Genomic DNA, 13,545 nt, shown 5'->3' with positions numbered 1-13,545 from the left:
CACTGCACTGTGTTGCCATGAAAACCAGAGCCAAATAATACTCTTCTACACGCAGCAGACGACTCACAATCACGTACGCGTCAAAGTTGGCGAGCCCTTCGATCCCGGCGACTTTTTCATGCTCGCACCTTTCTCCGCGTAGACACGGTGAGAGGTGGCCATTGGCAGCGAAGGGCCGAAACGTGCGCAGTTTAGCAGACGATAGATGTATTTTCCTCACAGCATGTAAGAGCTGCAAGTGGGCTAGCAAGCTATCCATACATGCCATTGTCCGCACAGCCCGTCTCAACACATCGCACGGCACGCGTAGAAAGCCTCCTATCATTTACATTATTTTGGTTGCATTTCGTGCGAAAAAACACGACGAAGCATAGCAGAGTCGATGTCACGTTGGTCTTGCGATGATGCAATACATTAAGTGGTGTTACAGTGCAAATAAATTAGTGTAAGGAACGATATATTAACACAGCGACTGCTGTGAAGCCAGTGAGAAGGGGGAGGAATTTGGTGGCTCAAAAGCAAAGAGGTGACATATGGTTAAAAGTGTAGGAAGACGTATTTAAAGAAAATGGCGAAATTTAATAACTTACAACGCGGTTAAACAAAAATAAAGGAATTGAAAACTAAACATTTTGACAGATTTGCCTGTCTCGTTGGGTTTGAAGACTTATAATAAACTGCAATTTCCAACCAAAAAATTTAGCTTTAACCCAAATAAAGGAACAAAAAAAGCTGAGCATGGTGGCAACTGCCATCACCCGTTTCACAGGGGGCGCCCCTACCTTCCATCCATCTGCCTCCTACAGCCTCCTGTGCGGTGTCACGGCACGGTCGCGGTTACTTGCTATTAGAAGTTCTTCGGCGCGCGCTCGGCTGTTGCATACCCAGTTCGCTCTTTTGCCTCTAGGTAGTGTTGTGAGTGGGCGTAGCCCTTCATTTGCATCCTCTTGACAAAAACCGACGCTCGCCGGCCGTAAAGAAACCTCATAGTTATCCTTCGTCCTCTTCTCGAATCGGAGAGCGCTTCCATGATGGCATTGGGTAAGCTGACGACGGTTGATATGTTGTGCCATGTTGTGCACGTGAGCTCTGCAGTATTTTACTAAATTTTGCTGTTTGCTAAATCCCTTGTCATTGCGTGCATTTTGACTCTGGGGTAGTGTATTTCTCGGTATTCATCTTACGTCGTTAACATTTGTCTGTCTCGCCGCACGATAAGCTAACCGCTTCGATATGTGCACTCGGAATAGAAATTTGTATGCCCAAGAAACTAGCGAACGTAACGACTTGCGGTTTTACAGCAGACTCCTTTGCTTTAATGCTTTATGCGGTGAAAATGCATCGGTGTTATGCAATTCTGTCCTACTTCTTTCTGCCGAGCTGTGGCGCCTTGTTATACATTCCTGTAGCCGTGTATATTTTGATCAAACGAGGTTGGGCAGCATTATTTTAATTCTTCCTTCTTGCGTGCCCATGCAGTTGCGACACCGGGGAACCATCTGGAAGCACAGACAAAATAGCTACCACTACAAAAAAGAAAAAGCTTTTTTTTTTGTTCACGCTCTGTACTTTTATTGTACAGTGACTTACGTCTGTTAATTTAGATATCGATAAAACTTGTCATAATGCCGTAACATATTGAAATTTGGATTAAGACAGCAGCGAACTGTCGCGTGATAAACAGTGCGCAATTAACAAGCCGGCTGCAGCAGTACGCATGACGCACTGTGCCAGCTTTTCTGAGCTAGTCTATAAGTGAAAAGCGTTCTTGCAAGGTGTTCTCGAGAGTTGAGTGGCGTGCCTTTGCTAATTGCCAACTGTCTGTGATATTTTTTATGCCTTGTTTTTGTGTTTGTGGTTTTTAAATGTTTATTTTGTGCTTTCTCTTGCAGTGCTACAAAATTGGCATTAATAGGCATTGCAGTTTGACCAAGCAGTATTTCATTTCAATGCAACGTGGGACTAGTAATGCTCAAATCTCGTCAGCTATGTGTTCCTCGGTAGAATTTGCTTTGAAGTGCTATTGTCGTCACTTCTGTTGACACCTTGCTATTTGTATGATGCTGTTGTGTTGTAAGGGTCATGGCTTAATTGTCTGTTCCTGCATTATGAAGTCCCAGTCCCTCTCCTCTTGAAGGCAAGATCAGGTAAAGAGAATAGCAATATCTCCTAGAAAACTCTCATCTGCTGTGTGTAAATGTTTGCTCGAGACTGTTCAAAAGAGGCTAGCTAGGTGAATCTTTCCATAGACTTCCCCGCAGGGGCATCTGCTTCATTCAGATGTTGGTGAGTTGTGACACCACGACTTCCTGAACATCCACAGGGACATCCCCGCAGGGGGATGATGGTGAGCAGTGCGGCGCCACAAACCCGTGCACCCGCGCTTCGCTGTGCGCGGCATCGCTGTGTCCGGGGAAAAGGGGGTCCTAGTGGTTGAGCCAATGCTGAGCGTTTATACCTTTAAGGCCCCTCAGCGGAGGTAACACACCACTTTGGCCCCAGCTTCTTGTAGACGGCACCTCCGGCCTGATCCGACCGGGGGAAATTGGCAGTCGCCTTTTCCTGTCTTCCCCTTCATTTTTCACTTTCCTATCTTCTTTCTCACAACTCTCTTGTCTCCTCCTCCCTCCTTGGTTTTTCTTTTTTTTTCTGGTCTCTAGGGCTAACCTTGTGTGGTAAACTACCCTGGGCTTTGTCATATTTGGTTATAGTTGAGGCGTACAGCTGGCATGGGCAGGACTTGCTTGCAAGTTCCTGTCCTGTCCCCTTGTAGGACTCCGTGGTGAGTGGCTGGCACTGTGACTGAAAAACTAAATTTTTTTTATGGCTCCCTTCCATTCCAAACCTGATCGCTCTCTAAAAAGAGGGCGGAACAATGAAGACTTTTTTCAAAAAGACAAAAGTGTCATTAAAATTTCATGCTATTCATAGCAAAGCTGAAGAAAAACAAGCAAGACTGATTTCCCCATTCCTGGTAGCAAAGTGCCTGACAGATACCTTGGGCCTCTTGGGTACAAGGTATCAAAAATGGCCAGTGGCGACTTACTGCTCGAGCTATGTGACACTGTCCAGCACTCGAAACTTGCAAACATTGTATCGATAGGGGAGATTCCAGTCTCCATCACGTCACACCGATCTTTGAACACAGTCCGAGGCGCCTTATCTGAAATTGATTTTGCTCGCTTCACTGAAAAAGAAATGCTTGAAGGCCTTGCCGACCAAGATGTCATAAATGTTCAGCGGATAATGATCCGGAAGGAAACAAGGAAATAGACACGAAACACCTGATCCTCACTTTCAACACCAACACACTACTTGAAAGCATTGAAGCCGGCTACCTGAAATAAAAAAAAATGTAAGGACATATATACCCAACCCACGCAGATGTTTCAATTGCCAGAGGTTCGACCACGGCTCACAGAGTTGTCGCGGCCTCAAAACTTGCGCGAAATGCTCTTCAAATGACCACCAATCAGATGAATGTGTTGCTGCCCTATGGTGCGCAAATTGTGAAGGAGGCCATGCTGCATACTTCAGGGCTTGTCCGTCCTGGAAGAAAGACAAAGAAATAATTGCTCTGAAAACTACTGAAAACATATCCTTCAAGGAAGCAAGAAGGCGATATGCTGAAACAGACTCTCCTTCACTGCAAAAACTAACTTCGCTGATGTGGTGCATGGGCGTGACGCACCACACCAGGCTTCTGTACCTGCCCAGGCCACACGCAGTGAGCCTGTGGCGGGCCACCCGCGCCCCCGGGTGGAGTAGCTAACACTACTCTGCCAACGCCAAAAGAGGCCACGCAGACCTCCGGGTCAGTGGGCCTCAAGACCTCTTCCCACATGTCGAGGTCTAACTCAAGTCAGCGTGCATTCTTTACAGTCCAGCGCCTCTGTAGAGGCGACGGACACGACCTAAAACAGCCCGGTGCCGTCCACGTCTGATGGACGGCGGAGCTCCTTGGATCGATAAAAAAATTTGAGGCCCCGAGTCACGGGGCCAAATACAAGTTAATCTAGTTTTATCTCCAGAGAGACACAACATTAAGATCGCTTTCATAATACTCTGGAACTGCAGAGGTCTCGTAAATAACTACGACATAAAAGACATTTAAACACAATTTCTCCTGTTGCTTTATGTGTGCAAGAAACCAATTTAGGTCCTCAGCACACAAAGGTGCTAAAGAAATATACTGTATTCCGTTGTGACCGAGAGGGGGCAAGCAGTCTCTCGGGGAGGCGCAGCCATCGTTGTGCTACCTGGAGTAGCAGCTCGCGAGCTCAGACTGAAAACTAAACTCAAGGCTGTAGCAGCCACTGTAACTGCTTACAAAACCATTACACTTTGTTCCATATATCTTCAATTTTGTCCCATATTTATTCAACCACACCTCGAAGTAACACGGCATGATTTAGAGAACCTTTTAAAACAGCTACAGGAGCCATACTTGGTAGTTGGAGATTTTAATGCACACTCTTGTTTTTGGGGCAGTGAGAAAACCGATAGCAGAGGTCAGGTCATAGAGGATTTTATATTATCCAACAATATTGGTTTATTGAAAACCGGTAAACCCACTTATTGCTCTCCTATATCAGGAAAAATGAGCGTTTTAGATTTGTCTTTTAGCTCTCCATCAGTTTTTAGTGATTTTAAATGGGATGTTTTAGACAACCCCTATGAAAGCGATCATCACCCTGTTGAAGTCTGCCTGTCATCCCCACCATCAGTCACCCCGACAAAACCATGGAGTTGGAAACTCAATTTAGCAGACTGGCAACTTTTTAGAACAGAAACCACGTTAGAAAATATTGCGTTTGAAAATCGTAATGTCAGTGAAGTAAGCAAAAAGTTCACAAATTGTATTCTTGCTGCCGCACACTTGGCTATCCCTCAATCTTCAGGAATAGTACGACGAAACCATAAAGTGTGGTGGACACAAGATTGCAAAGAAGCAAAAAAACAATATAAACCTTGGGGTATATTTCGAAGATACCCCACGCAGGAGAACCTTATAAACTTTAAAAAGGCAAGAGCCAAAGCTCAGTTCATACGTCGCAATGCCGAAAAAGCATCATGGCAGTTTCGTTTCTTCCATAAACAGCCAAATCAAATTGAAAAAAATCTGGAAGGCAGTACACAAACTAGTTGGTCGCTACTTCCCGTTCACGGTCCCTCTTCTGACAGCCCCTGGTGTACAGACAAATATAAAAGACCAAGCAGATATATTAGGTGAACATTTTTCGTCTGTATCTAGTTCCTCTCACTATAGTCATTTTTAAAATATAAAAACACAGCTGAATAACAAAGACTGCTGACAACAGGCAGTGCTCACAAAGCATATAATAGCCCTATTACACGAGAAGAAATTAACAGCGTACTTTCTTCTTGTAAACAGGCTGCATCAAGGCTAGATGAAATTCATTACGAAATGCTTGCCCATCTGTCCGAACCCGCTGTAGACTGTCTTCTGAAATTTTTCAATAAAATATTGGCATCAGGAGAGGTATTGGAGGCTTGGAAAAAAGCCATTATTGTACCATTGTTGAAGCCGGGAAAGGTACATACCTTCCCTAGCAATTAAAGGCATGTAGCCCTGACAAGTGTACTTGCCAAATCCTTTGAAAGCGTCCTGAACATTAGGTTTATGTTTGTATTAGAATCCCATGGTCTTTTTGACATCCATCAATGCAGGTTTAAAAAAGCATGCTCTACAACTGATCATCTTGTCCGCCTTGAGAACACAGTCAGAGAAGCATTTATAACACAGGCAGGCAACACTGCCCTGCGGTCTTTTTCGATTCAGAGAAAGCCTATGACACCACATGGAGGTTTGGCATACTTCGGCACCTAGGAGACCTCGGCATCCACGGTAGGATGCTGAAATGCTTGAGTGACTTTTTGTCCAACTGTTCATTTCAAGTACGCCTGGGTGCCACTCTTTCTAAGAACTTCATTCAAGAGAACGGCGTGCCTTAGGAGTGCATTTTAAGCACCATGCTTTAAGCACCACAGCCGTGGCCTCGTGTGGTAGAGCACCCGTCTCTGCTTTGGGAGGTGGTGGGTTCGATTCCCGCTGCCGGCCGGTTACCCACCGGTTTCCTCAAAATGGGCACAAGCTATGGCCCGGCCTGGTGCTTTGCTAATTAGGGTTACATGGCTTGGCATAGAAGCCTGCGCCTTCAAATTCCGTCACTGTGGGCTTGGAGAAGAGGCACAGCCTAGATAAGGGCCGCAAAATGGGCTTCTACCGCATGAGGCAGATTTAACGTTGCTTGACGGCGGAACTTATCGCTGATCCGTCAAGGCAACTACGGTCAAGACCCTTTTCTCAAGCATCTCGCCCCAGAAGAGCCGAGCACCAGGCCGGGGGAAATCTTGTACCCATTAAAAACTGGTGGGTACACGGCGGCACTGGGGATCGAACCCAGCACCTCTCGAATGCGAGGCGGATGCTTTACCACAAGGCCACACTTCCCTAGCAAAAATAATTCCAAATTCCATCATGTATTCAATCTATGTCGACGATCTCCAGATTGCTTGCACATCCTCTAGCATTACATCGTGTGAGAGGCAAATACTGCTGACAGTAAAAAAACTAACATGGGCCGATAAAAATAGTTTCAAATTTTCTACGCAAAAGTCAGTAGCTGTTCTGTTCTTGCTTAGAAGAGGACTGCACACTGATCCTTCCCTGTATCTAAATGAAGTCACACTACCAGTTAAAGACAAGCACAAATTTCCAGGGATAACTTTTGACAAAACACTTGTGTTCCTACCATACATACATCACCCTCAAAAAGAAAGCTTCTCAATCTCTGAACATATTTACACGATTGTAAGTCGACTCGAATATAATTCGACCCCCCAAATCACATTTCCGAAAAATAAAAAAAAAACTTCAGAGGTTGTTTAAGCTTGGCCTTAAATAGTTGAACTCGATAGCATTACCCAGCGGCCGCCGTTTATCGCCAGCCGCTATCGGCTGCCGCGCACGGCCGTGTCCGGGGGCACATTCCAAAACGAAAATGTATTAGTCACTGGGCTACTCGTCCACACTTGCGCCATCGTCCTCATTAGCACTGCTGTTGTGATCACTGCTACGGTCCCACAGCACGTCGTTCTAACGTCGTCGTCCAGCGAAATCCCGCACTTCGCAAACAGCCACAGCACGACATCGCGTGGAACAGCTGAAAATTTTCTTCACTGCACCTGCCACACCTGTATCACCCGTTGCTAACGTCGAACTTGCGGCCCGGCGCGCGGCTGTTCGTTTCTTCGGCATAAAAAATGGCAGCCATCTCGAATGTAGCCGTGAACGAGCGCCGTTCGCTTGCCGGACCTGGAGCACAAATGATGACTGACGAAGCACTACATTAAAAACTTTTGAAACACGGCCGGTAGTGGTCAAATGCGTCAGAGTTAAAGAGAAACTACGCGTGAATGGCGTCGGCTCTTCCGTCGGCTACCGACACTCCCCGGCACCGCTGCCGTTCAGAGTGGGGGTGCCGCCTCGATTGGAACAATGGCCCTTCCATCAACTATCAATGCTTCCTTGAGTGCCGAGCGCGCATTTCAAAAGTCAAAAAGAAAACTTTTTGGATGCTTGAGCTTCCCGTAGAATGCGATTGCGTCATCGGGCCGCTGCCGATGCCAGTTGAACGTGCTGACATAGCAGCTGCTCAAGTCCAGCACCAAGAGCGATGCGACGGAGCCGCACAGCAAAAATGCAACCATGCTGTAGCATGCCCGATATCTCGTTTGTCTCGCCTTTACTTATAAGGTCTCTTTGATTTGGCTGCACTCACTGCACTAGTTCTGTGGAGTTCCGCGGCAGTGCCGCCAGCGAGCGTCAGTTCAAGTGCAGCTTGGCAGTGGCTGCTTCCAAAACGAATGGTAGAGTGCAGGCCTGGTCGTCTGCTAGCCTTGGCGTCGCTACCAAATTACAGCCAGCTGTGTGCCGCCGACATCAACGGGTGCCAAAATCCCAAACTACGTTAAGTATTTTCAAGCAAGAAATCCCAAGGAAGTGTGGCCATGAACCAGCCCCAGGAAATAGCCGTTTTACAGAAAAAAAAAAGTGTCGTTGCATGTACACGCGCAGATGATTTACGAATATGCGCTGAAATGCCACCCTTGAGGCTCGACTTGGCCGCTTAGGTTTAAAATTATGACGCCATGAACGCTTCTTCACCTCCTCCTCTTAAGAAAGAATTGACATGGTTTAATATAGAGACCACTGCCATGTCTTCTTTGCTTCTCCTATTTACACATGGGCGCCGCCATATTGCTGCACTACAGCTGCACTTCCACTTGGGAGAGTGCAGGTTAGTCAAGAACTCGTGCTGCACTAGTCTGGCACTTTTGCAAAACGAAGACGCAAGTGCCGCGGGCGCGCGCTGCACTGGCAAAACAAATGCGAAAGTGCTGCACTCCTTGAACTGGTGCAGACAGTGCAGCCAAATCAGAGACCTATAGTGCGGAACAGCGGCCCTTCCATCAACTATCAACGCTCCCTTGAGCGCCGAGCGCGCATTTGAAAGTAATAAGAAAACTTGTTGGACGCTTGAGCTTCCCTTAGAACGCGATTGCGTTATCGGGCCGCCGCTGCTTATCGGCAACTGCAGCCAGCAGCCACGTGTGGGGAGTGCGTGTTGCCAGTTTGCTGTTTATTGATAGCTGCCATCAGCCGCCGCCCGCCCGCGCGCGCGGGCGGGGAGGGGATGCCAGTTTTGCGCGTTGACATAGCAGCAGCTCAAGGCCCGCACCAAGGGCGATGCGTTGGAGCCACGCAGCAAAAATGCAACCACGCTGTAGCATGCCTGATATCTCGTTTTGTCTCGCCTTTACTTATAGTGCGATGTTTTCGTTTAGAAAAAAATAGGTTGACTTACAATTGTGTAAATACGGCGCTCAAATTCCTTTCACATAAACACTGGGGTTCTGACAAGGCAAGCCTTCGAAAAATTTACGGCTCTATGGTATGATGCTGCTTAGACTATGGTAGTATAGTATATGGTTCACCAAGGCCATCATACTTGAAATGATTTGACCCAGTGCACAATTTAGGTTTACGTATTTCAACTGGTGCATACAGGACCTCACCTATAAACAGTCTTCATGTTTGGACCAACGAACCGTCGGACAGAACCGTGCTCATACATATTAAAAATCCGTTCGTTGCCCAAACACTTATGTTACCCCATAGTCACAAAATGCCCATCCAGAATTCTGTTCAACAGCAAACCGCTAGCTATTAGGCCAGTCGTGCGTTTTGAAGAGATGTGCCAAAACCTCGGCATACTAGATACATTAGCTGGCATTGCTCGAAGATGAGATACACTGCCTCCATGGTACAGTTTTCCTTCAATCTATGACTTCACTCTTACACAGTTCCGTAAAAAAGAAACTCCACAACAACATATAATACAAGAATTCCTTGCCCTCGAAGAAAAATGCATTAGTTTTACAGAATTTTATACTGATGGATCAAAAACAGATAGGTACGTAGGAAGCGCAGTGGTGCGAGGAATTCGGAGGAAATGGTGCGACTACCACAGTGTTCATCCATCTTCACTGCGGAATGCTATGCAGTATGTGTGGCCATAGAAAAAATACTAAGTGAGAACCTCAAAAAGCTATTATTTACACAATCTCTTTAATACCCCTGTCACACGGACACTGTAAAGGTACTTTGAACTAATGCTCCATTACTCTAAGGACGAACGCGCGCTGCCACACGGACGCGCCAAAGGACACCTAGCTCAAAGGAGCTTCGAAACAAGGCAGCTCGAGTTCGTCCTTTGAGGCTTCAAGGGAGTACTCTCTCTCCCAGCGAGTTAACAGCATAAATAAATTGAGAAAAGAAACGTTCAATTTTCGTTTTATAAATTCACTTCATAAGATTAGTGGTGTTTTAAAATATAAGATCATTTGTTTTGTGGCAGTCTCACCACGCCATACTCTCGTTGGGCTGGGCTGAGTTGGGCTCAGTGTGGCCAGCACTGTGATGTTATGCGCTGTATTCGGAAAATCATGTCATTATTGCAGTTAAAATTGCATTACTTTAACATAATAAGATTATAAAACTAATTAACTAAAAAAATGTGACATTTATGTATTTACATGTGCAGTGAGGTTTGCAATTTAAATAACGCTTTTCGCCGATGAGGGCGCTAAAAACTTCTTGCGAAGGTCGTTCCGCGACCGTGTAGCACGGACGAACTCCCTTGAAGTAGTGCTCCTTTGGGAGCGTAAAGGAGCATTAGTTCAAAGTGCCTTTAGAGTGCCCATGTGACAGGGGTATAAGTGTACTTACAGCTCTTCATTCTAAAAATGCTCTGCTTGGTGACATCATACACAACATAGTAGCTGCCACAGCTCAAGGACAAAACATAAAACTGTGCTGGGTCCCGTGTCATGTGGGAATAAAAGGCAATGAAAGAGCAGATTTGTGTGCTGCTCAAGCTCATGGCAAGGAAATAAAAAGTAAATATAACCTTTAAGGATTGCAGCAAGTTAGTGCAACAGAAGTTCAGGAAAAAATGGGAGACAGCTTGGAACCATGAAGCAAACAACAAACTGCACCTAGTAAATTCACTGTTAAGTGAATGGAAACCATGTTTGCACCAAGAGCGTTTCATTGAAGTTATTTTATGTTGTCTCCGTATAGGTCACACAGACCTCGCACACAATTTTCTATTGACAAAAGAAGACAAACCGGTTTGTGAAAAATGTGGAGATTACCTAACAATTAATCACATTTTATACTCATGCACAAAACTTGATAAACTTAGGAAAAATATTTTACTCGTTTTATAATGAACACATCCCTTTACACCCAGTGTTGCTTTTGAGTGAAGACTCAATTGTTGCCACATCTTGGGCTTTTAGCTTTTTAAGAGAAGCAGGCTTTCTTAGTAAACTCTAACTCTTTACCCACTGATTCACTCCTTTTTTTGGTACACTTCGGCCACCTTCTCATTCATTAAAGGACTGCTGAGGTTTTGTTTTACTAGTTGGGAGGCTCAACATCCTTGCCCAGCGAAGGATGCCTGCCGAGACTACCTGACCTTCTTTAAAGCTCTTGTATTAACCAATCATAAAATTTCTTTCTACCTTTATCATTAGGTAATGCAAAACAATGTTTTACGCCACCTATACCATCAATAATTAATATCTCAACACTTATACAGAAAACAATTTCCCTTACCTAGAGTTTGGCGCATGATGGCCTTAGTTGCCTATGTGCCATAAAACACAACAAACTTTCCGTAGACTGGCAGAGCTGTGTATTCCAGACAAAAAAAAAAATGGATATGTTGAAAGGGTTAAAAGAAATCTTTAATAACTACTGCCAAACATGCCAGTGTGTGGACGGGCTGTTGGGATATTGAACAAGAAGCGTGCAGAGTCTGCTGGTTTTCAGGAACATGCTTGTATTCAGTACAATGCTTCTGGTGGCTGATCTGCATTAAGAAAGTTCTGGTGCTACGACAAAGCTGACCTGTCACTAATTTTAAGCATTCTCCTGGAGATTAAGGCAGTGAAGCAACAGTTGAAATTTTGTAGCCTTTGAAACAAGACAGTTTGGTAATAAATAGTAAACTCGATAATTCACACTGTGAGAGAACTGGAAGTTTGTTTGAACTGTGTGGATTTAAAAATTAAGAGGGGCCTTTTTAGTGCTCACATTGTTGTTGGCACGAGCGAATCAGTTTGAACAAATCAGAGCTTTGAATTAATTGAGTTGGAGTTAAAGATCTTCATATCTGCAAAACAGTTTGTGTATAGCAGAAAATAAATGTGACAAGTAATATTTACATAAATGCTCCATGTACTACTGGTGCAGTTTTGAGGACAGTTCGGAGTTTAAAGCAACTCTGAGGACAAATTGAAGCTGGCCTGTATCGATAGTGTACCGACCAAGAGACCACTCTCACCGAAGGTCAAGGTTTTATAAGCTAAAACATTTAAAATGAAATAGGGGTGTTGCCACCACACAGCCATTCACTACAGAACTGTTGCAACCTGTCCGTTTCGGTAAGGACTGTGATCCGCTCACTGGTAAATTCGTCTCGTGTTGCTAAACATTCCTAGAAAGAGCCAGAGAATAAATTTGTACTGAGAACAGTAATGAAATACAGTTGACCTCAGTGCCCCTTTAAAATTAGCCCTAGGCGTGTTACTTCCTTAATCTTTGTTTAGGTACATGTGGTACTTGAAAGCACTTGCAAGAGTGAATTGGTATCTGTGGCTAACTGAGGAAGCAGTGTTATGCTCAACAGCTCTTCAAGTGAATGCCATTTCTGTAGCAGTGCACGGTAACGCTGCCTGAAATGAACAAGCTCTGTGCGCAAAGCCAATTGTTTTTTACTGCAGTGATACCTGTAGCTGTTGGGTACTTTGTTGCAAAAATTGGTGCAGTTCATTTCATTTATTTTACCCTCAGGGCTTTTGCATTACAGGGGGGTGGGGCAGTGAAAAAACAATTAGACCATTTTGTCTTCTCATAAAAGCAGTGCTCATGGAAAAAAGTTCAAGAACAATAGCACAAGCTGCTTCCTGCATGTTGAGTGCACTTGTTTGGTCGGGGTGATGTTGCTGGCTCCCAGAGTACAGATTGGCAGTCATCCCCATGGTATAGATCATTGGAACTTGGGCCCTATCACTTTGTCTTACAGCCATTCAGTTGTCACTTGTAGGGGACTGTAGGTGGATTGTGACTTCATATTGGTCCTGTCATTGTTGCAGTCACTTGCTATGACTGTACACAGTGAGAAGAAAGTCTAAAGGAGGGACACTTTGGACGTCCAGCTTTGCGCAGGGAGACGATCGAGAAGTTCCAGAAGGAATTCGAGAAGGATCCCAAGAACCGGCTTGCACAAAATGTCTGCACAAAAATTGACCTCAAGGACCTCTGTCAGAAACGTGCATCAGCTCACTTGAACCATGTTGTGTCGCATAAGGCAAGTGTTTATTAGCTGCTTGTACAAAGTCAACTGTGTTATCATTTGAGTCTGTCTGTTGCAGAGGATTGAAGTGAACTATTTTGCCTGGTATTGCGCATTTACATGAAAGGATCTAGAAATTACCCAGCTTTGATTTCATGATGCGATGGTGTACTGCCTTGCACCTGCTATCGTGGCATTGTAGATGGCTAGCAGGTGACTAGCAGATGCAAGGTAATGGACCATTTTGTCTTGACCACGGGTCAACATTATTGGCTGGAAGGGCATTTCCGGCTTTGTTCTTGAGCTGTGTCAGATTATGGCAGTGTCCAGCTAAATAAACAAGTATGTATGTAGGTTTTTATGTACGTAGTACCATAGCGTAAATGATATGCTGCCATTGTCTGCATATTGCAGTGTGGTTCCTAGGGTTTAATGTCTCGAAGCTGCACCAGGGCTGTAAGAGTCACCATTGGTTATTTTTGTCCATATGGGGGTCATTTGAAGGCCCCTGGCTAGGTTAAATAAACAAGCACCGTGCATAAGTGTGGTCGTTATGATTGTCTCTGCAAAATATTAGAACCATATGGGCCCTGTA

General features: G+C 45.0%; 1 protein-coding gene across 1 annotated transcript in view; it reads left to right on the top strand.

Moving 5' to 3' along the window:
• The first annotated feature begins 789 nt into the window (after window positions 1-789).
• The window catches only part of LOC144120408 (bleomycin hydrolase), a 125,065-nt gene continuing 112,309 nt past the window's right edge, over window positions 790-13,545 (top strand). Inside the window, exons 1-2 of the mRNA XM_077652748.1 lie at window positions 790-1,041; window positions 12,814-12,965. Coding sequence (XP_077508874.1) covers window positions 1,029-1,041; window positions 12,814-12,965 — 165 coding nt within the window. The 5' untranslated portion in view covers window positions 790-1,028. The remainder of the gene's footprint in view (window positions 1,042-12,813; window positions 12,966-13,545) is intronic.

The sequence above is a fragment of the Amblyomma americanum genome, chromosome 2 (assembly GCF_052857255.1).
Source record: "Amblyomma americanum isolate KBUSLIRL-KWMA chromosome 2, ASM5285725v1, whole genome shotgun sequence".
Lineage (NCBI taxonomy): Eukaryota > Metazoa > Arthropoda > Arachnida > Ixodida > Ixodidae > Amblyomma > Amblyomma americanum.
This window is presented reverse-complemented; position numbering and strand designations above follow the sequence as displayed.